The sequence below is a fragment of the Alligator mississippiensis genome, chromosome 2 (genome assembly GCF_030867095.1).
Source record: "Alligator mississippiensis isolate rAllMis1 chromosome 2, rAllMis1, whole genome shotgun sequence".
Classification (NCBI taxonomy): Eukaryota; Metazoa; Chordata; order Crocodylia; family Alligatoridae; genus Alligator; species Alligator mississippiensis.
This window is the reverse complement of record NC_081825.1, coordinates 240,128,040-240,153,386: the sequence shown is the minus strand read 5'-3', so window position 1 is coordinate 240,153,386 and position 25,347 is coordinate 240,128,040. Positions and strand designations below refer to the sequence as shown.

The 25,347-nt window shown below is 44.6% G+C and overlaps 1 protein-coding gene across 6 annotated transcripts in view; it reads right to left on the bottom strand.

The window, feature by feature from the left end:
• INO80 (INO80 complex ATPase subunit) overlaps positions 1-25,347 on the bottom strand; it is a 126,714-nt gene that overhangs the window by 17,403 nt on the left and 83,964 nt on the right. For all 6 annotated transcript variants that reach the window (XM_059722987.1, XM_059722986.1, XM_019496558.2 and 3 more), the window contains one exon: positions 6,877-6,971. In XM_059722987.1, coding sequence (XP_059578970.1) covers positions 6,877-6,971 — 95 coding nt within the window. The remainder of the gene's footprint in view (positions 1-6,876; positions 6,972-25,347) is intronic.

Here is a 25,347-nt window from a genome sequence, read left to right as displayed (position 1 = left end):
GTGCCTTCCGCACAGAGCAAGCCATGCCTGTGCATCACGCCGCCGCCAACCCCGCGAAGAAGAAATTTTTTTCTTCTTTTTCCCTTTCCCAACAATGGGAATAACATCTTATCCATCAAACAGGGATATTGTGAGAATTCAGTGGTGAGTGACTTAAACATCTGGAGGATGATCAACTACACAGACCTATTAACAAAAGAATGATGAATAAAATGAAAAGTTAGCTCCCTTATGTTAACTGGAAGCTGTGTTGTCCAGAAGCACATTCCACTACTGGTGGGCGTGACTAAAAATGGACAACCCCAGAGAATTTTTGACCAGCAATCTATGTCTGACACTTACATGCCCCTGAAATTCTGTGCGCTTTGCACAGAGGAGATAAAATATGGAGGACACTGACCACACTTCAGTTTTGTTTCAGCTGTGGAATCTTGGGCATGCAACGATCCAAAGCAGACAGGGTAGAAGTAGGTTGCAAAATATAACTATGGACAACACCTTGAAAAATACCAGGTAGCCCAAGGTACACTTCTCATTCTCCTTCAAGTAACTGCCATATACACGTCCCACTGTTCATGACTCCAAAGCATCAAAGTTCAACTGGAGGTGGGATCTCAGTCTCAAGAGAATACTGTGACTGATTCTTCACTTTGTCAAATCCAGTGTGCAATCTGAAGGATTTTGACACTGTTTGACATTTAGTAAGCTTGTAGCGAGGCTGCTGACACAGCTGGAATTCTGCTGCTGCTTGCACTAAACACCTATGACTTAGTGGGGCTAACAGAAACCTGGTGGGATTCATCCCACGACTGGGCGGTACATATTGAGGGCTATAGATTGTACAGAAAGGACAGGTTGGGGAAGAAAGGGGGGGGGGGGTTGCACTTTATGTCAGTGAGCAATATACATCAACCCTCATCAAGACAGAATCCAAGGTTGAGGAAGTAGAAGGATTGTGGGTTAGGCTACATGGAGGGCAAGGAGAAAGGGATTTGGTGGTAGGGGTCTGCTACAGACCCCCACACCAAGGGGAAGAAATAGATGCAGGGCTCCTGAGGCAACTCTCGGAGACCATAAAAGCTAAAGAGGCGGCAGTCATGGGGGACCTGAACTACCCAGACATCTGCTGGGAGACGCAGACAGCAAGGTCCCATCGCTCACGCAGGTTTCTAACCTGTGTACAGGACCTCCACCTGACACAGGAGGTGCATGGTCCCACTAGGGGGAATGCCATACTGGATCTGGTATTGGCAACAGGGGATGACATGATAGGGGACCTCCAGATCGGTAGCCATTTGGGAGACAGTGATCACCTATTAACAGAATTCAACATAAGACGGCGAGTGGGTAAGGTAACTAGTAGGGTGAAAGTGCTAGACTTTAGGAAAGCTGATCTCAATGCACTCAGGCGATTAGTCAAGGACGCACTGCAGAATAGGAGTTTTGAAGGGATGGGAGCCCAAGAAGGGTGGCTGTGCCTTAAGGAAACGATCCTTCGGGCACAAAGCAAGACGATCCCCGAGCGAGGCAAAAGAGGGAAAGGGGCCAGGAGGCTTCCATGGCTGACCAGAGAAATCCAGGGCAGCCTAAGGGCCAAAAGGGGAGCACATAAAAAGTGGAAACAAGGTGAGATCACTAAAGATGAATATACCTCCTCTGCTCGTGCTTGTAGGGAGGCAGTTAGACGGGCCAAAGCTACCATGGAGCTGAGGATGGCAACCCAAGTAAAAGACAACAAGAAATTGTTTTTTAGATATATTGGGAGTAAAAGGAAGGCCCAGGGAGGAATAGGACCCCTGCTAAATGGGCAGAAACAATTGGTGACAGACAGGGGGGACAAGGCTGAACTCCTCAATGAGTTCTTTGTCTAAGTGTTCCTAAGTGAGGGGCACAACAAGTCTCTCACTGGGGTTGTAGAGAGGCAGCAGCAAAGCGCCAGACTTCCATACGTAGATCCTGAGGTGGTGCAGAGTCACTTGGAAGAACTGGATGCCTTTAAATCGGCAGGCCCAGATGGGCTCCATCCGAGGGTGCTGAAGGCACTGGCCGACATCATTGCAGAGCCACTGGCGGGAATATTCGAATGCTCGTGGCGCACGGGCCAAGTCCCGGAGGACTGGAAAAGGGCTAACGTGGTCCCCATTTTCAAAAAGGGGAGGAAGGAGGACCCGGGCAACTATAGGCCAGTCAGTCTCACCTCCATCCTTGGTAAAGTCTTTGAAAAAATTATCAAGGCTCACATTTGTGAGAGCCCGGCAGGGCAAATTATGCTGAGGGGAAACCAGCACGGGTTTGTGGCGGGCAGATCGTGCCTGACCAATCTAGTCTCTTTCTATGACCAGGTTACGAAACGCCTGGACACAGGAGGAGGGGTGGATGTCGTATACTTAGACTTCAGGAAGGCCTTCGATACGGTATCCCACCCCATACTGGTGAACAAGCTAGGAGGCTGTGATGTGGATGACTACACAGTCCGGTGGGTGGCGAATTGGCTTAGAGGGTCGCACCCAGATAGTCATGGTGGATGGGTCGGTCTCGACCTGGAAGGGTGTGGGCAGTGGGGTCCCGCAGGGCTCGGTCCTTGGACCGATACTCTTTAATGTCTTCATCAGTGACTTGGACGAGGGAGTCAAATGTACTCTGTCCAAGTCTGCAGATGACACAAAGCTATGGGGAGAAGTGGACACGCCGGAGGGCAGGGAACAGCTGCAAGCAGACCTGGATAGGTTGGACAAGTGGGCAGAAAACAACAGGATGCAGTTCAACAAGGAGAAATGCAAAGTGCTGCACCTAGGGAGGAAAAATGTCCAGCACACCTACAGCCTAGGGAATGACCTGCTGGGTGCCACAGAGGTGGAAAGGGATCTTGGAGTCCTAGTGGACTCCAAGATGAACATGAGTCGGCAGTGTGACGAAGCCATCAGAAAAGCCAATGGCAGTTATCGTGCATCAGCAGATGCATGACGAATAGGTCCAAGGAGGTAATACTTCCCCTCTATAGGGCGCTGGTCAGACCGCAGTTGGAGTACTGCGTGCAATTTTGGGCACCACACTTCAAGAGGGATGTGGATAACCTGGAGAGGGTCCAGAGAAGGGCCACTCGTATGGTTAAGGGCTTGTAGGCCAAGCCCTATGAGGAGAGACTGGGGCACCTCGACCTCTTCAGCCTCCGCAAGAGAAGGTTGAGAGGCGACCTTGTGGCTGCCTATAAGTTCATCACAGGGGCACAGAAGGGAATTGGTGAGGTTTTATCCACCAAGGCGCCCCCGGGGGTTACAAGAAATAATGGCCACAAGCTAGCAGAGAGCAGATTTAGACTTGACATTAGGAAGAACTTCTTCACAGTTAGAGTGGCCAAGGTCTGGAATGGGCTCCCAAGGGAGGTGGTGCTCTCCCCTACCCTGGGGGTCTTCAAGAGGAGGTTAGATAGGGATCTAGCTGGGGTCATCTAGACCCAGCACTCTTTCCTGCCTATGCAGAGGGTCGGACTCAATGATCTATCGAGGTCCCTTCCAACCCTAGCATCTATGAATCTATGAAGGTCAGAACTCGAACGCACCACAGGCTGTAGCGGGCTAGGTCAGAACCCCAATGAACCCCACAGCTCACCGAAACTCCTAAAAACCACCCTCAGCCCCATCCCATACACCCAGCCAAGCATGCCCTGCCTCTAAGGGTCCCATCTGGTCTCCATTTTAGACCACGCCTGTCTGCTCTGTCCAGCACCCCCAGGCACTGAGTGCAGGGCAGACAGGCTAGGGTGCCCGGGCAGCAGTGAAACTAGTTGTGGCACCTTGAAAGAGCCGCTGCCAGGGCTGTTGGGAAGTGGAGTCCACAGCCCTGTCAGGAAGTACTGCCCTAGCCCTGCTGCATGCCTGGGTGCAGCAGGACAGGCTGCACATGCCATGGCCTGGGCTGCCCCCCATGCCTAGACTGGGCAGGGCCAAGGGACCCACCGCAAGCCAGATAAAATCCCTTGGCGGGCCAGATTTTGTCCACCTCTGATATGAACAATCATTAGAAGGAGGATCAACAGCTTTCAAAGGTGAAAAATGACACAGGGAGGGGAAGGAGGATTTTTCCTCAAAATTTATGAAGAGATTATAATTCTACAGCCATGACCTGCCAGGACATCCTGCAGAACTGTCTGTAGTTTCAGTCAGACTTTTTCCTGGAAGTATTCTTCATAAACAAACATAGCACAAGAGGAATTTAAATACCTTTATAGGAATTCTTGTTTAGACTGGCCAACCTTTATATCAAAGGGACTTCCAGCTAAAATGCTTATTTTTCTTTAGTTGTTCTATTCATTAATAAAATATAATTTGGTAGGCATTCTTGGTTAAAACTTCTTACAGGAACAAATGCTAGAATACTAGTGGGGAAGAGATCATAATCATTTAAAAATCTAGTTTTTGAAAATGGACCCAATCAAAGATTAGGGCAGTGCACAGTCATTTCACTTGCTTTAAATATTTAAAGTTCCCTTTAAGCCCTACTTCACTGTGGTTCTGATTTGCACACATCTATCCCTTTCCAAACAGTGCTTATTAGAGGGGCCTACTTAATAAAATGTCTACATCGCACACAACCTCTTTTAAGCTTTTTGCCTCAATGGCATCAGTGCTTGATTTGATTTTCAGACTTCCAGGGTTCACACGTGGATTCTAATCTACCTTCAGAACTATGATTCTACTCTGAGGCCAACCCAGATTGTTCTTTTTTTCTGTCTCTTTTTTTCCTCTCTTGATAATGGTGGAACAACCATAATCTATGAATCTTACCACTGTGAAAAAACAGTGACCTTGCTCTTAATGACTGTCAGAATTCATTCAGAAGGTTCATTTTAGTAAGGTATCATATCATCTCAGACCACATACTACATGTTATAAAAACATCTTATCAAGTTATATATTGTGTCCCATCCAAGATAATTTTAGTAACCATATATACGATAAGGCTGAGTGAAGCTTTGGTAGCCGATTCGATTTGGAGGCGATGTGGCCGAATTTGGCAGCTGAATCTCCGAATCCAAATCAAATTGGAAGACCCATTAAAAGGTCCAAATTGAACAGGAAGCCTCCAAATCAATTCAGAAAAGATTTGGCCATGCACTAAACAGGCAACGGTCCTCACCATGCTGGACACAGCTGCCTCCAGTTGATAGGTCTTTTGTGGTGGATGGAGGGAGGAGGGAAGGAGCGTGGGGGGAGGCAAATCGATGCCCCCACAACAAGGGAGAGATTGGGGCTGGGACCCAGGCTGGGGCAAGCACTATCCAGGGAGGGGGTGGGGCAGCTCATGCTGCTGCACGCCACTGGTCTCAGAGCTGCTTGTGTGGCAGCTTGTCCAGCAGCTCTTGCCACTGCTCCTGCCACCGGTCCAGGAGGACATGGGCGCGTGCAAGGCAGAAGGTGCTGGGAGCAGGGGCTATGTCCCCCCGCCGCTCACTCAGCCGGTGCAGGGCCAGTGCGAGACTGAGCCACTGTGCTGCCTCCAGACAAGCAGTGCGCAGTGGCATGAGCTGGCCCAGACTCCCTGCAACTCCCAGACAAGCAGTGGCTTTGCCCTGGCTGGGCGAGCAGAGGCAGAGCATGCAGGGGGAAGGGCACGTGCCTCTGGATCGGGGCGGGGCAGGCAGCGGAGCAGGGGCTATAGAGGGCTGCAGTGAGTTTTCAGGAGGCATATGCCCCTCCCATGCCCTGCTGTTGCTCGCCCAGCTGCGGTGAAGCCACTTCGTGAGGTGTGGGGAGGCCGGGCTGGCTCCTGCCGCTGTGCACTGCTTTTCAGACTTGCACCAGCCCCACGCTGGCTGGGCTACCAGTGGGGGTGGGGGCATAGCCCCTGCTCCCAAGGCCTTCTGCCCAGCGCAGCCCTGTGTCCATCACTGATTACTGCTGCCTGTTTAGTCTATGGCCAAATCTCTGAAGTGGTGCCAAATCTTTGGATCCAATTCGGCTGAATCAAATTGGGACAGTGATTCAAATAACTGAATTGAATCACTGTCCCTCCAAATTGGCCAAGTCTGAATCGAATACTTGCCACTTCACACAGGCCTAATATATAGCCACTATTTATGACATGCATCAATGGAGATGAAGTTGTGTCACAATATGGAATCCTATAAGATTATGCAGACCCCCTTCCCTTGTTATAGTATACGGCTAACTTACAGGCACTTATTTAGAAGCTTTACTTCAGTAAACTGGATTGATCAATACAGCTTATTATATAAATTCAATTGCTATAGTTTAATGTCAAGGTTTTAGTAGATCCCACTACATTACACATAATAGTTTATTTCTTTAGCTGTTCTATGAAACACACAGCACTGAACAGACCATTGTTTAATTTCATGGGAAATGGGGGTCCTAGTTTCAAAAGGCTTAGCATATCCATGACATTTCAATGTAATCCTCAGTATTACTTCCTAGAACATACTACAGTCAACGTACCACCACTTTATTACCTCTGGGACAATCTATAGAATATAAAATATTCAAGACAGTAAGAATAAGATTTTCTGGTCCACTAAAGTTGCTTTATGCTACACTTTCACAGAAGGATAAGTTTCTAAATTCCACAAGAAAGGAAATCCCAGTTAATGAAACAACAAATATCTAAATGTTTTATATGTTCAACAAACCCTTTAGATAAACTGTGTTAACTTCAAATAAAAAACAAAAAATTAAATTAAAATTATGGCTCTAAAATGATGTGAACTCAACTTCAGTGGTTAATCAGAATGACACCCTTTAAATCCCTTTCTCAAATATCATATGTTAATTGTCTATTTTACATTTAAGGTTTTTTTAAAAAATAAGTTGTCTTAACATCTCTAAAGGGCTTAACTCAGCGCTTTTATACACAGGTTACCTGTTCTGAAAGTCAGCTACCATGTCTCTCCTCTCAGAGATCTTTGAAGAACCATCCAGCCGCATATAGGTATGTTTCCTATAAACCATGTACTCCTAATAAAGCACACAGAAACACAAAAATATGAGTTGGTTTTGTGAAGTCACATCATTCTGACTCTGCAAACAAAAATGCTAGCAATGGAATTAAAGTATAACCAAAAGACTAAGAAATATCACCATAAGATTAAGTTGATAGTGTCCATCTAATTCATATTAGTAGTACCTAAGATTAATAAAATAAGTTTAAAAAGCCAAGTTACATTCCATCATTTGTTTTTTATTTTCTATGTTTCACTCAAATTGGGAATGACAAATTAAGTTTGTTTAATGTTTGTTAATTTAAGGTTTCATTTTCAGGATCCTAAGGTTAAAATACCTGGGTCTGAGGTACTGCCTCTGTGAATATGCATTCTTTTTTTCTAAGGAAAAATGCACTACAAAAAAACCTCATGAACATACTTCTGGTGTGATTATTAAAACTAAGGCTTGTTTTTACAAAATCAAAGTTTAAGACCAAATTCTGCACTGTCAGTTTCTCTCTTTAAGTAACCCTTCATTCAAGAGAGTCCAGAGGAGAGCCACATGCACGATTAGAGGTCAAGAGAGTAGGCCTTATGAGAAGAGGCTGAGAGGCATGGGACTCTTTAGCCTGGAGAAGAGAAGGCTCATGGGGGGACTTGGTGGCAGCCTATAGTATATAAGTGGTGTGCATCAGGAACTAGAACGTCTGTTTACCAGGGCACCCCAAGGAAAGACAAGGTCTAGCATCACAAACTGGTGGAAGACCGTTTTAGACTGGACATAAAGAAAAACTTCTTTACCATCCCAGTGTACAAAGTCTGGAATAGACTCCCCCCAGAAGTGGTGCAAGCACCTACTTTGGATACATTCAAGAAATGCCTGGATGCTCACCTTGCTAAGGTCATCTGACCCCAGCTGACTTCTTACCCTTTGGGCAGGGGGCTGGACCCAACGATCTTGCAAGGTCCCTTCCAGACCCAATGTCTATGAATCTATAAGTTATCCCTTATATTATTAATAAAGCCTGCAGATTTTGAATCAGTTAGAGTGCAATGGACTCTTCAGTTACTACCTATTCTTTTGTCCCTTTATTTACTGAGAAAGCCAGTCACCCAGTTCTCAGTAGTTTTGCCATAACCTGTTTATTAATTTCTGAAACTATTAAGCATATTGCAAGAGCTTTCCATTCAGCAATGACTTCCAATTATATTTGTTAGTTTAATATTACATTTCTTTCCTTTAACACCATTATTTTTCTTGCTTAACTCTTATGAAGACATCTCTGCCTTAATTAATTTCTCCAGTCAATGCTTGCTTCTGCCAAACTTTGGCTAGATTGTAAAATGCAACTATCAAAAATAAAATAACACACTGGCATTCTTAACTCCAGAGAATATGGTACCTGGACTTCTGCTCTAGTATTAACATATACACCAATCTGTGACCAACATACCACTCCTTCATCCACGTGGATCTGACAGACAGCATGGCATTATTGCTAACAATAAGCTGGGCCACTTGCATTCACCTGCCAGAAAACCTCTTCCAAAGCTATGGAAATATATGCTATGGGAGAAGGGGGAGTAGAATCACTACAGCATTGTCCTGTTCTCTGCCCTTACTTGTACAGACATGCCAAAGCTGTAGTGCTGTCTGACTGTACCAAGAGTCTGGCACTTCTCTGGTCATCACCCTCAAGAAAAGTAGATTTATGGTTTTAACTCCCTCGTTTCTTTCACTTGGATCCCATAATTCTCAAGTGATACAATATAATTTTCTCCCCATCTTATATCAATCATCTCTATGAGATTCCAGTTGTTAAAACAGAGAGTCTCTGAATATGCTTTTAGTGATGGTCCACTAGTCTGATGACTGAAATACACATTGAAAGGAGGAACCTGACAATTGTATCACACCTGGCCAGAAGTTTCAGATCCCAATCAAAAACTTCTTACTTTGAAACTTACTCATGGTAGGCAGCTAGCAGGCTCAAAATGTGAAAGGCAAAGCAGTATCACTGAGAATGGATTTGCTGCAATTATACAAGTGCTGGGATCTTTGGAAATCTCATTATGGGTCATCTTAACTACTGCCTTATGTATTACCACTCCCAGATGGCAGGTTCTGTTATTACTCGAGACTCCATGCACTCAGAGAAGCATCGTCAAAAACAGATCTGTCTCTTTGCAAGAAACTATTCAGGATGATTATTTATTTATTATAATTATTGATTATTTATTTATTATAATAGGCTGTCCAGAAAGGTACACAGGTGTGTCCCCTGGGATTGCAGCTTTACTAATGTCTTCATGAAGCCTCTAAGGATGGAAAATGTGAAGTCATTTAATGGTAAAGCTTGAGCTGGAAACATGAGTTTCTATATGCAAAACTTAATCTTCATTCAGCTGTTAAACTGTGTAGGTACTTGATGCTTCCCCCTCCCCTCACTTTGCCTGTAACATGAATATAGAATAAAGTCTTAAGAATTATTTTCCCAAATCAAAAGGCTATATTTTTCCTTTTTCCAAAAAGTGTATGGTTTCTTCACAATAATCTGATGTTTTACTGAGTCTACCATTACCAGGATAGAATAAAGAATGGACAAGGAGGCAACAACAATAAATCATCACCAGCATTCATTTGTCTACACTGAATGGTGTAACATGTTTGGGGCATGGGTGCAGACAGAAGTGACAATTTTTGCCTGATCTGGCCACAGAAAGAAGTCTACAGATATGACCAAACAAGAACACAGCTTCAGACCACTTCAAAAATGGCCAACTGGGTGAAAGTCTGAACCCTCACTGCATGAGGGATCAAAGGAAGGCTTTTTGAAACAGAGCGTCTTCTGTAACTCTCCTAACCAGGTACAGGGGTTGCAGGGGTCCATTTGGAGACTGCAACTCTCCCTCAATTTTGCCAGTCACCTCAGTTCTGCTGCTGTCTACAGTTTGTATCAGCCATCTCTGCAACTCTGTAGCTCTTGTCCTTGGCTCCCTTTGGCCGCCCCTGCCCCCCCCCCCCCAAGTCAGAAATTTACAGCTATCTGCAGCTATATAACACTGCCCTCTCTCCCTTTAAGTAACAGGAGTTGGAGGTCTCTGTTACATTACACTGGGCATTTGGAAAACAAGCGATTTGGCTGTACAGATAAGTATGTGGTTGCTGAGAGTGTTGTTCTGAATTTTTGGTTTGAAGGATGTGAACGGTTTCCAGTTACTTATCATTCTCTGAAACAGGATGTGACCTTAGTTTGGTGGGAGTGAAAGGAGTATTTCTGCCTGGCAGAAGACTAATATTTCTTTGAAGATCATCTGACAAGTATGTTTGCTATATTGATATTTTCTGCAATTTTTCTCTTGCTATTAGGGAATTGTGAATTTTTAGCACACACAGAAATGATTACAGAAGCCTTAACATTTGAGTCCACTGGTACATAAATCAAATGGTAGCAGCAAGAATACTATACCCTAAGTTTCTTCTTAGTATTATGAGAAATTTTCATGGTTTGGAAATATTTTACCACTTTCTGGCAATAATGCTATGATATGCAAACAAAACATGAATTGTGATGGAAACTTTTGGCTGTAGTAGTGGCCTTGAAATATCTCCAAAGGACACTCTAATTTTCCAATCACTAAAGTCCTTTGTTGAAGAAGCAAAACTGCTGTTAATGCATCATGTTTTTGAGAAGTTGTAACTTCCCCTTATGCAGATGTGGCAAAAGAGAGTAGTTATACTGTTCAAATGTCATTCGATTGGTCTGGCTCCAAGCTCCCACCCTCAGCAAAGTAAGAGTTGATATGCTGTGAAATGGAATAGTAAAGTCTGAGGATGTTACCTCAATGACCTTTCCATTTTTCCTTTTGTGTTTTCAGTCTGCTTTGCTATTGTAGGGAAGGTACAAGGTGCTACACAGAAGGGCTTAGTGGGAACATGTGCCTTTGTACAGTCAAGCTCTCCAACACAAGAGGAAGGAGAGAGGGAGAAAGAAAATACATAAATTGCCTGTAAAATAAAGATGGCAAAGTTCAGCCACCGAAACAGTTCCACCTCTAGATACAGAACCTAGCAGAAGGAAATTAAGAGCGAGACTTAGCCCTAGAATTTTCTATGAATAAAGTACCTCCAAGAAACTGAGTGAAAAATTAGAATCCAGAATACTTGTTTAACTTAGAAGGCCAAAAATCTTGGGTCCCTGATTCACAACTGATCAACTCCATTCTTACACCACTCTTACACTGCTTTGTAACAGCAGAGTGATACAATGCTGAATGACGCCCCATACTATTCTGGATATTGCACTGTCCTTTTCTCTTATCAACAAGACCTTTCCCTCTTCACCTCTGTGAAATTTCCCACATCTGTCCTGATCCTGATTCCCTTGGTTAGCATCCTAACCAATGCCATCCTCTTCTTTCATCTTACTTGTTATAACCATCTGTCCATCCACTGATCTTTCCAAGAGTCTCCTAACAAAACGTCAGCATGACTAAGACAGCTATCCACACTTCATTAAATTTATGTGACCCATTGCCATGGGCTTTAGAGATTTTGACTAAATCACAATTTCCCAAACAGCACTATTCAATATTTGCATCCCAGCTTTCAAATTTTAATAAAAAATTAGCTCACCAACCTAATCTTTCATACATCTCCATTTGACTATATCACTTTGCTGGCTTTAGTCCCTCTTTCCCATCTACTTCTCCATGCTAAGTAACAAAGCCTACAGGCTCAGGAGTGGGCAATTATTTGGGCTGGAGGACCACTTCACGAATGATTAGTGAGCTGTTGAGGACCAAGGACAGAGAGGGCGGGGGGAAGGGGAAGGGATGGGAAGATGCTAATTGATCCTATCCAGCCTGAGCAGGGAGGGCTGTGCCCTGCGCTGGTCTGCTGCAGATGGGGCCAGGTCACACAGGGCACAGACCTCTCTACCCCCCTGCATCCAAGTCATTTCCACCCCCCACCCCCAGTTCCTGTTGGTTGTGTGTAGTTCTGGCACTGCAGCCTCCAGGCCTCCAGGCCCACATCAGACAGTGTGCGATTCAGCGTGCTGAGTAGCCACCCTGCGTGCCTACCACGTTGAGCTGCTGCTGCCACTCTGTGCCAGGAAAGTTGGGGCAGCTGTCCCGAGCTGAACCTCCATGCCCAGCACAGACTCGCCTCCGACTGGCGCTGCAGTAGCAGCAGCTCATCATAGCAGGCAGGACAGCTACTCAGCACGGTGCATCACACTCCATGCTGGGAGGGCCTGAATGCCAGTGGCGGCAATGCCAGGACTGTAAGCTCCCAAAAGGGAGCTGGGTGGGGGCAGAAGAATCTGTGCACTGTGTGGCCTGGCCCCAGCTGTAGCAAAGTGGAAGGGAGTGGAGTACAGTCCTTCCTCCCTGGGCTCCCAGCAGCAGCTGGTGGGCTGGATAGGATCATCTGGTGGGTCAGATGCAGACTGAGACCTGTATTTTACTCACCCCTGCTCTAGCTATTCTAACATTGCATCCATGAAACACCCAATTTGGTGATTTCTTTCTTATTTGATAACCTCAACCTTTTCAACTAACATTTCTCTCTCACTTGAAATACAGGTACACACACACACATGCGCACACACACACACTTTACTATGATTCACCCATACTTAGTTTAGTGCCCTTGTTTCCCTAAATGTGTTTTTTAGAAATATTCAGACATTGCAACACACTGTAAAGCCCTGGGGAGATAATTCTAAGCACAAAGAAGCTATACATATATCAATGGTAGTGATAAACAAGGGGTTGGAGGGAAGGTTCATTTATAATCCAGGATTCTAGCTCCCTTAAAGAGGGGAATCCAGAAAAACACAATGACCATGGACTGGAATGTTATTTTACTTCAAGACACATGGAGGGATTCAGAAAATCTCAAACGTATTGAACAGAGGGTACCCCAACAGAGACAAAGTGAGCCAAATATAAGGGCACCAAATGGTCCAAATACTACACTGTGATAACTAAGAGAAAGCCGTTCAACCTCCCTAACCAAATACAGGCTAGTATGTTTTTAATAGTAAAACAGAAGCTGTTGATTAATCCCGTTTGGACTACCTACATTAAACCTGCCTGAAAATCCTTCTGTTAATCTTGTTTAGCTGACGGGGTCAGTGTGACACCAAGGGTATTAACCCAGGAAAATGATGAAATCAACCCTGGCTGCAATTCTGTTACTGAGGCAACAGAGCAGTCAAGCTATCACTTCTCCTTCCCCCCATTTATCCACTGGAACCTACAGGGATTTCTGCATGATAGAAAAACTTTACATGCTATGCAGATATATTTGTTGAAAACCCCCAAATGCTCAAGTGTTGTAATTGGCAAAGCAATTTAGATCCAACAAGCAGTGAAGATCCCTTTGCAGTAAGCTCTTGTCAGATGACACACACACTTGAGGGGTTAAGAGAAAGAATGAACAAATCTCAAGTTTCCCACCTATAAATCCCAGTTGCAGCTGTGAATTTCCATCTAGTTTACAGACGGGACCCTGATTATATGCAGAAACACATCATTCTATCTTATGTATGCACATGGTGCTATCTCCCATACCCAGAAGTTGTAATGCTTTATATGCACTGTCTACAAGGTTTGAATTCATTAAACAACTAATTTAGCGCACTGAAATGTTTAGTTTCTCTTGTACAGAAAGCAGACAGAGGTAGTTCTTATCTTTTTTAGAGCGAGAAAGTTAGCTGTGTTAGTCTGAAGTCAAAACAGAGGGGCAAGGCAGGGTGGCACCTTAGAGACTAATCCATTCAGAGGCATATATGAGTTCATATTCCTTATGAATCATTGAAAATGAAGGCAGGGTAAACTAACATAGTTAGCTAACTACCTCACACTGTTTATTGAAAATGAAGCTGCTTGTCGGTAAGTAGACTAGTTCCTTGAGATGCACTGTTCACATACGTATTCTCACTTGTTGACATCCCATGCCTCTGAGCTTTCACTGGAGACTTTGCTTTAGCAGCATCTGCACCCTATTCCACGTCCACCCTCACAGTCCTCCAAGCTGAAGGTAGAGGATAATGCACACTTCCTGCTCAGTTCCCTCTTAACCAGAGAGTCCCAAACTGAACTGAGGAAAAAAGGGAAGGAGGGCAGAATGTGAATGCACATGTAGACAATGCATTTCAAAGAACTCCATTAGGTAACCTTACACACATTCTCACTTGTGAGCAACTCCCAGCAGTGCTCATACGTATGTGGTCCCCCTAGGCTGGACTCTGAGTGCAGGACTGCTCTACCAAATGCAGTATATGCTGCTGAGGCGTCTGCCATAGTGTAATATTAATAAAAGTAAGCATTGAGCTCCAGGTGACTGCTTTGCAGATGTCACTTTTGGAAACATCCATCAGGGAGGCTATGGGAGTGGGTTAGGCTCTTGTCCAACCCACATAAAGGACAGTTCCGTTCTGGTAATGTCATAGCACAATTTTATGAAGAGATCCATTTAGTTTGGGCTGATATCAAGTGCTTTAAGATCTTTTTGCTGTAGAAATAAAAAGCAATGGAGTTTTGGAATGGCCTAATTCTCCCCAGATAATAAGCCAGAGCTTTTAACATTTAATGAATACAGAGAAGCCTCAGTTCTGGAGGAATAAGATTTTGGAAAGAATACAAGCAAGTTAACCTAACTGAGAGACCACCTTAGGTAGAAATATGGGTGAGTCTCAGGGTCACCATATACAGGTAAAAGGTGGTAGAGGGAAGCTCCATCATAAGATCCTAGATCTCACCTACCCATCTGGCTTGGGTAATAGCCAACAGAGAGGGCATTGGCATAGACATCTGTTAGGGGGTCTTTCTGCTGTGTATGAGAATGCTCCTTATATGGGCAGAACATTCTTGCTATATTTGCAAGAACCATTCAGCCTCCAGGCTGAGATGAAGGGAGTATAAGGTTGGGTGCAGCTCACTCTCTCTTGTTTGGGTCAACAATACTAGTAGGAATACCCTGGTGACCTCAGCAGCAGAAGGCGCTGCACCAAAACTATCTTAGTCCCGCAGGAAACAGAAGAGTTGAGAGCCGACTCTCCCTGCAGTGTATTCAGGGGATCAGAGGCAAAGAAAGGCAGACAGAACACCTTTCACCACAAGACCAGGAAGAGGACCTGGACTGAGGCCTCTGCTAGCATAAAAGCTTTGACATGTGTTGGCAATCTACATCAAAGAGGCCCACACCTGGATAAATCTACTCTAAATAGCAGAGCTGTTGGATCTCTCACTTATGATGGAGATAGCTTTGCTACGAAGGTTCACCCCAGGGTTCTGAAGGCCAGGCCAGCCCAATGCACTTTCAGCATATGAATCTGGTAATAGATACAATGCTGCTAGATGGACAGCTTCCCTGCCCAGTGAGTTTGTTGATTTAAATATAGTTGTGGTGCTTTTCTTCATTATTTGGATATGACACCCCTGTGAAAAAGTTCTGAAAGCCTTCTGTGTTGCCCTGAGCCACACTGATGTGGTGCTTGCTATATCTCCTCCAGTATCCAGATACTCTGAACCTAGAAGTTTTATGTGGGCACCCCCCATCCGAGAAAAGAGGCATTTGTATTGACAGTAATGTACAGATGGGTATGCATTTTTAATGACAGGTATGGATCAGGGCAGAGAGAGGCAGAGAGAAACAGAGAGAGAACCCTTTAAAATATATTTCTTGAGTCTTTTTACCAGTATGTGGAACACAACAAAATCTGAAAGACTGTGGCAACCATACTGAGGGAATGTCTCCCGGGAGATATTTTGCACTAGCAGGTTTGCATAACCTTGAGATGATATCTGATGTGCAGTATTGCAAAGATGAAAAAGTCATGTTCCAAGCAAACTAATAGCCTACTATTTCCATAGCATGTTTTTTGATACATAAGATAAGTTATTCCATGAGCTCATTGTCCTCCTGTAGAAAGTAAACCTTTGTTGATACTGACTCTAGAGTCACCCCTATTAACCAAAGCCGTTGCATACTAGGGTCAAAGATGGTATTTCTCAGACAAAAGACATTAAAGAGGCATGTAGCTGTGTGAAGATTCTCTAACAAAGGGGTGACAAACTCACTTGGGGCCCTGGACTAGATCTGGGCCACAGGGTTCCCTGAAAACCAGATCCAGCCCAGGGTATGAGGGCTGCTGCAGTGGTCACTGAAGAGGTGGCAACAAGGAGTTTGATGGTGGCAATATAGGGTCTGGGGGAATGAGTCCAGTGGTGCTGGCGGCAAGCCATGCTCACCACTGATGTCCATGCCCAGCAGGGACAAAAGGGCTCTGGATTTTGGGGCAGGCCACATCCCCAATTTCTGGTGTGTGCTGTGGTCCAGTGGGCTGGACAGAGAGGCTCTGTGGGCCATATATTTTTTCACTCCTACTCTAACATGTTCTGTGGAGCCCCTTTGTCAAATCAGGGAAAAGACTACAATCCCATTTCCAGCTACCACTTGAAAGTGCTCAGTAAAAAAAAGAAAATACATGGGACAGTGGAAAGTCCAAACAGGAGGGCCCTGTATGACAAACCATCCTGTCTCACTTTAGGGGATCTTATGGCATGCCAGCTAGTTACTTTGGTGCATGGATGGAATTATGGTCACCGGTATCATCAACTTGAACTTGAGCCTGCAGATAAACCAGCTGAGCTCCAGTGAGTTCAGCATGGGGCACCATTCTTCTTTCGTTTTTGGAACCAGGAATTAACTGCTGTAAAACCCCTTTCCTTCAAGGCCAACAAGGAGCAGACCTTCCTCCAGAAGGAAACACTCGCAAGAACGGTTGTTGGAAAGATACAGGTTTGTGGTAGGGAGCATGTGGAATTGTATAGTGTACTGTGTCCAGGACTCAATGTTCCAATGCTTTCTGGACACAGGCCAGATAAAAGAGGGCCAACTGGCTCTGGAAGGGAGAGGGATCTTGTTATGGAGTCTGGAACCTTAAAACTAGTAGGATCCCCTTACGACCACCACAGTGCCACAGAGCAAGCCCATGACATCTAATGTAGGTTCGTGCCCCTCAACACTGGAGAGAGGAGGGAGTCTGCATAACCTCTGCGAAGATCCTTAGCTAAAAATGCAATATGTCAAAAAATTAAAACCAAAGTAGTTCAGTGCAGCTTGATAGCTCACCATCCTAAATTGTAAGCTTGCAGAGGAGGAAGACCTTTGACCTAAGAGGTCCAATCTCAGCAGCACTTTCTCTTTAGAAACTGACTTGTACAAAGAAGCTCTCTCATTAGCCAACATTACACTTAGTGATGATGGAGCACAATAGAAATAAAAAAAAGGTTGCTGCTTTTGGAGTGACATGGTACTTTCTTGTCTACTTTCTTATCAGTAGGGGCCATGACATAGGGGCTTGCTATATGAGTACAGTAGGTTTTATGACCACATCATTAATGGGCAGTACAACCTTAGATGGCTTAGGACAAAGCAGAATATCAAGCAAGTAATACTGGGAGGGAGCAATGCTTGTTCGGAGTCAGGTCTCTAACAGCTCAGCCAGGAGAGGGTGGAAGACAGGCTCCTAGGAAACCAGGAGGCAGAATTGAATTAGGGATGTGAAAAGTTAAACATTTAAACAAGTATATTTGTATTGATAATGCATTACTGGTTAATGTTTAGAATGGAGCACAGTCTGGTGAGAAAGGGAAGCTGGGCAGTGCCTCAGGAAGAAAGGTGGCAGGGAAGTAGGGAGGAGAGGGATGAGAAGGGGAGTTGTACCCATAGGTAGTCTGTTCACTCTCTCCTAGCAAACTTGGGGCTGGGAAAGGCTCTTGCCTGCTGCTACTACAGCCCACAGCTTCATGTGAGCTGTGCTGTCTGTCAGGACTTGCCGCTGACTTCTCCTTCCCCCTCCCACCCCATCAAAGGCTCTGGGGAGCATCTCCCAGTAGCAGCTGTGTCCAAGCAGGTCTGTGCACAGCCCCTGTGCTCCCTGAGCTGTTCCAAGCTAGGTATACATTATCAGTTAGCCAATAAAATTAGAGGAGGGCCAGACAACACAGTACCCTAAGAAGCACAAAATGCACTTTTGCCTTTGGCATGGGAGTGGTACAAGAGGTGGGAACAGAGCACCAGATACTGCTAAAGAAAGAAGTCACTGATCAAAGTTCAGGGGCATGAGAAACACCTACAAATGACATGTACGTGGACAATTACTTGAAAGGCTAAATTAAGTTTTATCACCAACATCTCCAGGATCAGCCTTAAAAACCCAAACTATCCACAGGAATAACTCTGTCCTTGTTTACTTGCATATCCTCATTCCAAAGCACTTACTAATAAACTACAGCTTAACAGCTGAGTCTAAGTTAATTAGCCATTTTCCACAAGCTTTTGTACATCTGTGATGCTGCCAGAAAAGCATCTCTATCTACATATGGAAGAAGACACTCATGGTTTTTACTGATTAACCCATTGCCCTGGTTTTCAGAATTCACAGTGCTGTATTGTTTCTTCAATTTCTTGTCACACCTATTATTGGTTCCATGAAAAAGTAAACTATGAATAGATAAGGAAAATTTGCTAACTACAATAATGGTTCTTCCCTTGACAGCAAGGCTTCAGGTAGATTTATCCTCCTCCTCCCATGAAGCGGACAATTAGAATTTGCAATTCTCCATTAATGATGTGACTGACCTTCACACCCCTTCCTTATTTAATGTAAATAATCTATCTTGCAACCTATTTGGCATTGTTAGAAACAAGAAGGGGTCCTATTAAATTAAACTACTTATATAAATGACAGCTTAAGCTCATGAAGGCAATCCTCTATCACAGTGATCTAGTTCTCTCTCCTTATACTCTGCTTTATGCACATCCTTTCACAGTATCTGATGAAGTGAACTTGGGTTCACAAAAGATGTATCTGAATTATTTAGTCTATAAAGGTACACATCTACCATACCTCTTGACTAATCTCAGATGAACACTGCTAACTGCCTCTCTTACCAACCCTTAGCAGCACTGAACACCCAAATCAAGTAGGTACAAGTGGTCTTACTATTTCAGGTATTTGTTATTTCCACATTTTTGGCTCTACTCTTATCAACCCAAGCAACTTTCTGTCAGAGGAAAGAGAACTGTGAGCTGGTCAGAAAAAGCAGGGACTCCACACTAAGCAGGAGGAAATAAAAATGCTAGCATTAGCAAAAATTGAAAAACTTTCTAACCATTCCACCTCTTTCTTTCAGCAGATTATGTTATCAATGTGATGGCCATAAATCAATGCTCACAGCAAAGAATAGATAGGACAGAAAGATCATGAGCAAAAAGCCAATTTAAGTTGGTAGAGATCTCATTGCACACTCCTTGCTTAACCCTGGAAACTGGTCCAGTGTTTATGGCTGGCAAAATCTTCACTGCCCTAAAACTGGACCCTTGTGGGCAAGGTCTTATTTTATCCTTGGGAGAAATGAAACCCATAAAAGGGAGGAACCTTCAGCTGCCAATTGCATTCTCAGCTACTCTGTGACTATTGGTCCACAGGCAGCATTGCTGATAAGCAGGGAGCCGGGTTTTCCATTTCCCACAGAAAAACGGAGTAAAACACAGATTTCCCTCCTTACTGGAGGGAAACACTGATTTGTTATTTTAGCAGAGAAACCTACAGATTTTGCAGCGAGCCCTCTGCAGGCTGGCAGAGTTTCAGCCCGAAGAGGGCTGGGAGAGAGCTAGATGAGGGCAGTCAGACAGGGGGCGCCATGGAGAGCAGCTCCCACAGGTAAGTGGTGGGGGGTGGGAATTGAGGCCCCTGTAGGAAGGGACAGAAGGAGCTGGGCAGGGCTGGGGTTGGGACCAGGGCTGCAACGCGCAGCTGCAGGGCCCCAGTGGGGAGTGGGACAGGCCACAGGGCCAGGTCCCTTCCACGGCGCGCACTCCCAGGAGGCAGGGGGGGGCCTGTGCCCCCCAGATCTACGTGTGGAGCAGGGCTGGGGGTGGGCTGCACTCTGCAGGCATGGGCTCCCGCCCTGCTGCCCTCCCTGGGGCCTCCACAGCCCAGCGGGTGTGACCCGGCATGGCAGGGCAAAGTGCAGCCAGCCATGCAAGAAAAGCTGCTTACTGTTGCGAGCTACACGCTGCCCTGGCAACATATTCCCTGTGTGTGTGGCAGCAGTTAGGAGCACAAGCCCATGCTGCTGCCCTCACTGCAGCCATGCATGCAGGGGGGCACGTCGCCAGGGCAGCATGGAGCTCACAGCAGCAGCTTCTCCATGTGGCTCCACTCTTCCCTGGTACGCTGGGTCACTGGACTAGAGGTCCCGGGGACGCGCAGCAAGGCAGGAGCCCAAGCCCACAGCCCATGCCTGCCCCCACTCCCACGCACCAATTTGGGAGAGAAGTTCCTCCTGCCCCCAGGGAGTGCGTGCCATGGTGGGGAGCTGGGCCAACCCTGCCTAAGCCCATAGCAGACACCAGGGGAAAGGGTGGGGGGAGCCAGGCTCCGCTCCACTGCGGCAGCCTCCACCTCCTGTTGGGGAGGCAGGAGGCTGTGGACCTGGGTCCCTGGCCCCATAAGCTTGGAACCTGTAGGCTCCCTCCAGCAGGGCTGGGGGAGCAGGGCCAGTGGGGCCTTTAATTTTAATAATGGATTTTGGGGGGTTTATTAGAGAATTTGTGAATTTTTATCAGAGAATTTCTACTTTATCAGAGAAAAGCAGGGTCCCTGCTGATAAATTCCTCTTTTACACTGGGAAAGCCATATATAAATTGAGCCAAAGTTACAATCCAGGAACATAACAACACTGTTGAAAATTACAACATATTGTCTATATTACAGATTGGGTCATTAACATGACAAAATGACAATAGAAGTATTAATAATTTCAAAACCCATATAAACCAGGGAATTGACGGTTTAGAAATAAATGCATGGGTTCTAGCAGAAACAAGATGTTGCAGTATCATGATAATGGGAAGCTGCACCATGCTTAGGTGCTAGACTTGTCTATAACGCCTCGAAATTTTTGGTTCTAATGTAATTTTTGTGTATGAATCAGTTTGCAAAAATGTTATTATCCCTTGAAATGAAATATTCGTTTAATGCTGACATGATCATATGAAGAATACAAACCAACAATTTTACTTCCTTCTAAAGATAGGCCAGTTTGTGTCCTTTGATAAATAAATGTGCTGAAGACAGAGGAGATTGCTTGTGTACTCGGAGGAGAGAATTATATACCATAAAGTAAGAATCAGATTAAACTAGGATGCAAAATATATAACATGTATGCAGTCACTCACATAAAATGCTATTTCTTTATGAACACTGAATTAGTTGTAATAAATTTGCTTTTCTCCCTCATTTATGCTTTTTGTATCTCCTGCTCTGTAATAGCAGAATTAAAAATTGTTTCCTTGCCATACAAAATACCCATAGGTCTAGGATTTTGGTGTTCTCACTGTTAGAGCAGTTAACTCTCATTTCCACTGTTATTCTGATATGAAATATAATTAAAAAAATAGAACAGCACATAAAGGGCGTGTTTTGGATACTGAAGCTATAGAGGGAAAGGCATTTGACAAAGGTTTCTTTTCAATAAATTCTTGAAATGGAGAGGAACAGGAAAGTTAATCTCTCACTCTCATCCAAAAGAATGAAAAGAAAAATAAGGTCACTTGGGATATATGCACTAGTCAGTACCCACAGAAATAACCTGGCTGTGGTTATTCTATTTTTCACTTGGGGTATTGGGTATTTTACAAAATTAGTCTTATGTACTGGGAAGGAATAGACTCCTTGGCTATTCCTCTTATTTAAATAAGAACAGCTTCTTATTTCAGCATTATTACATCATCTATTATAATATTAAATCAGTGACACTATTTTGTATAACTGACATCTCTGGTTTTATTCTTCCGCTCATCTCCAACACCTCCCACATAAAAATCTACAGCAACAGCAAAGACTCTAGGGGACTCCATGGAGTCTCTTAGCAGGTCTCCCTTTTGAGGGTAATAAACTCTGATGAGTTAGATTTTTTTCATCATCTTTAATATTTTATTACATTTCTCTAATTGCTATTTTTTCTAGTTACATGCCAAATTGATTTGTAAGGCCATTAGTTTCTGATTAGGTGGAGATAGCTTATTATGATTTTGTTGATGTACAATAAACATTTTTTTTAAAAAAATTAAGCTGAAAGGAATCATACTAAATTGTGGAATTTCCATCTTTTAGGATGTGCTGAACTATGGTTATTGTGATTCTACCAGCTTTGAAAAATTCTTGAACGCCAAGTACTTAAATTTTACTTTCACTTTTGGGAACATGCCACCTTTGCTCCAATATTATTTTGCAAAAGTCAATAAACCAGAAAAGCAGCAATAAACTATCACTATTATTAATCATCTTTGGACTTTTATCCAAGGATCTTCCCCTTTAACCAAAAGTATTTCCCCTTGGTTGATTAAACTTCTGCTCTATCAAGCAGTAAAGACATTACTGTTACAAAACTGTTCCAAATAAGGATGCTTGCCTTTTCTATACCTCTGTGAAATGAAAAACCCAAAAATGTATTACACTATAAATCATGCTTGCAGACAATCAAAGCCAGCAAGCACACTATATCACTTGCTTTTATGCCATTTAATTTTTCCACTCTTTTTCCTGTACCAAACACACAACAGCTCTTTCTCTAAAATATAACCTGAAAACTTGGAGGGTGTAGGGAACGGGAAATCAGCTTCTCTGCTGATTTCTACCAGCAAAGCTCTGCAATGGAAGGAGGACACATGATAATGCACAATGGAATTATATGTTTGTACCTCCTGCTCTGCCTGTCTGCAGTATAGAGACCAGTGAAATACACAAGCTTTACAACTTCTGAATCTTCAGAAAACCAAGCCTCATCTTTTCTTTAATCAAAACATATTAGGCAGCAAGAGGTAGGTGAGGAATACAGTTTGCATCTTCCAGCTACTACACATGTGCTCACAGAACATAAGAATCTAGTGAGTCTTGGTGACTAATGTAATTTATTGGTTTTGATGTTTCCCATATGCAAAATGTGTTTTAACTTGGTAAATTCACTCTGCTTCTGCAATCTGACATCAAGCCTTTGGGTCCACAGTTTCTCTCCACTCTACTGAACTAAACAAGCTAAAGACAGACAGTGCCCTGGTGAGAGCTGGGATGCTGGCAGGCAGCACCACAGGCAGCGCCAGGGCTTTGGCCAAAGTGGTGGGGCTTCTAGGAGCAGTCCGAGCCCCAGCTTTTGCTAGGACCCAGGCAGCCTCAGCAGCACAATAGTCAGAAGCTGTTACCACAGCCAGAGCTCAAGCAGTAGCCACAGTGAGGTGGGGCTTCCCATAGAGCAAAGGCAGGCAAAGTCCAGACTGCAGGCAAGATCTGGCCAGCAGTGGACTCCAGTTCCCAGCAGCCCCTGCCTGCGTGGCTGGGGCCGATTTCCATGGAGACCCCAGCAGCAGGCGCCCTGTGATAGCACGGGGCCAGGGTTTCCAAGGAGACTGGTCTCTGTTGCACTGGCAGGCAGCAGCAGCACCAGCCTCTTCCTGGTGGAGGGGCTGAAGGGGACTGTACTGCGGGCAGGAGCAGGGCATGTTCAGCTGCCACCGTCTATGCAGGGAGGGCAGTGGCAGTGGCACTGCTGGGAGGGATGACTACAGGGAATTTTGGGGTGGCTATAGCCCCAAGTCCCCCCCTAGCACCACTCCTGCTGGCAGGGTGGGGAGCTGCTCTGGAGCCAGGCTGGGATCTTGTGGCGGTGATAGTGTGGTCCGCAGCCAGGGCAGAGCCGTGAGTTGCAGCCTGCATGCCCCGGCTCCAGGGTAGAGTTTTGAAGGAGTGCTCCGACTCTAGAGAAGTTGAGAACCATTGCCCCAGAGCTTTTCTTTTTTGCAGTAGACTTGAATATGGTGAGAAGTTCAGGGATTTAACTCTGAGAAATCCCATTTCTGTGTAGTGAACATCAGGTTTGCTCTTCCCTTGGCATTCAGAAAGACAGGCCCACCTTTCCAGAACTGTCACTGATGATGTTTTGACCAGTACAGAAAGGGGCAAATGCCCCAAACATGCCATCCAGACGACCATTCTTTTCCTTTGGTAGAATAAGGATTTAAGGGCTAGGAGCAACGGTAGCCTAGCTCCCTCCCTGTACAGCTCCAAACAAGTTCTCTCACAAAAAGAAGACTTCTGGGGCTTCATCTTGCTCACCTTGAACTTTTCCACCATAACTGTGGGGGGTGGGGAAAGGGAATATAAACAGCTCTTGGCAGACAGATCAATCTAGGTAATAAGGCCTTGGAATACTGGTTCTTTGGTGGAAAGGGATTGAACAGGAAAACAAATGGTCATTGGTGCCTCAAAATATTTAAAGGATAGAATGCTAATAACAAGGTAGGGGCTTTAAACTACCTCATTCTTTGGTCTGCGGAGTGCAGACAACCCCTGACGTTTGGGCACAAAACTGTACTGCAGCCAGTATTTGCAGGAAAAGAGGTATAGCCTAAACATCTCAGGCTGATGAAGTGACCAGGATTCAGAAAGACAGTCTACTGTCCTCTCATTTGGAAATGCATGGTCATCTGTGAGCAGCAGAAAGAAAAACTGAGCATACACAAAAATCATGTTTCTGTGTTTAAAATCTATCACAAATAGATTGCAGCAATTGGTTTCTAAACACTTGGATACCGATTCAAAATTTTCATGTTTTTAAGCCTAAAAGTATTTGACAGAATTCAAATTGTAATGGTATGTGATTAAACTTGCTCTGCCTAACTTTTGAGTGCCTGCCTCGAGGGAAATTCAAAATAAGCCAGTTAGTTGTCTAGCATCTCCACCAGAGTCAGTGGAAAGATCTTAGAGATGCATGAGCTATTCAGGTTTAGGAATATAAGTCTTTACACAAGATAGAGAGCATTTCATGCTCTAAAGAATGGTTTATAAAACACTTAGGAGGTGGCCAATGGGAAATTCTAAAGCCCAGGTTTACTTCTGAACTCCTGTTCTTCTCAAGCTGTCCATTCAGCATTGCTGTTTACTTATGATACAAACCTAATCACATTTCTGAGGCAGCATACTGAGTTTCTGGGAACAAGTGATTCATGCTGTCTGGGTGGTTATTTTCCTTGGACCTGGGAAACCTCCAACACACCATGAGGAACCCAGATATCCCATTTCCCAAGAGAGTGCCTTAGCCATTAGACTACAGAATAGCCTGAGAGAGGCAATCTCCAGCCCTCCTGTTGAAGCTGGGCAGAGAAGAATGCAAGTCATGAAGCCAGAAGGAGAACTAACTAAAAAGGAACCTGCCTCTGTAGCTAAGGAATGAGAGCACCCATGGAGGCAGTGGAATCCTGGATTTTGGTTCCTATAGGATAATTTCCATTTTCTACTAATGACTGGCTAATGAAAAATGCACAAATAGTG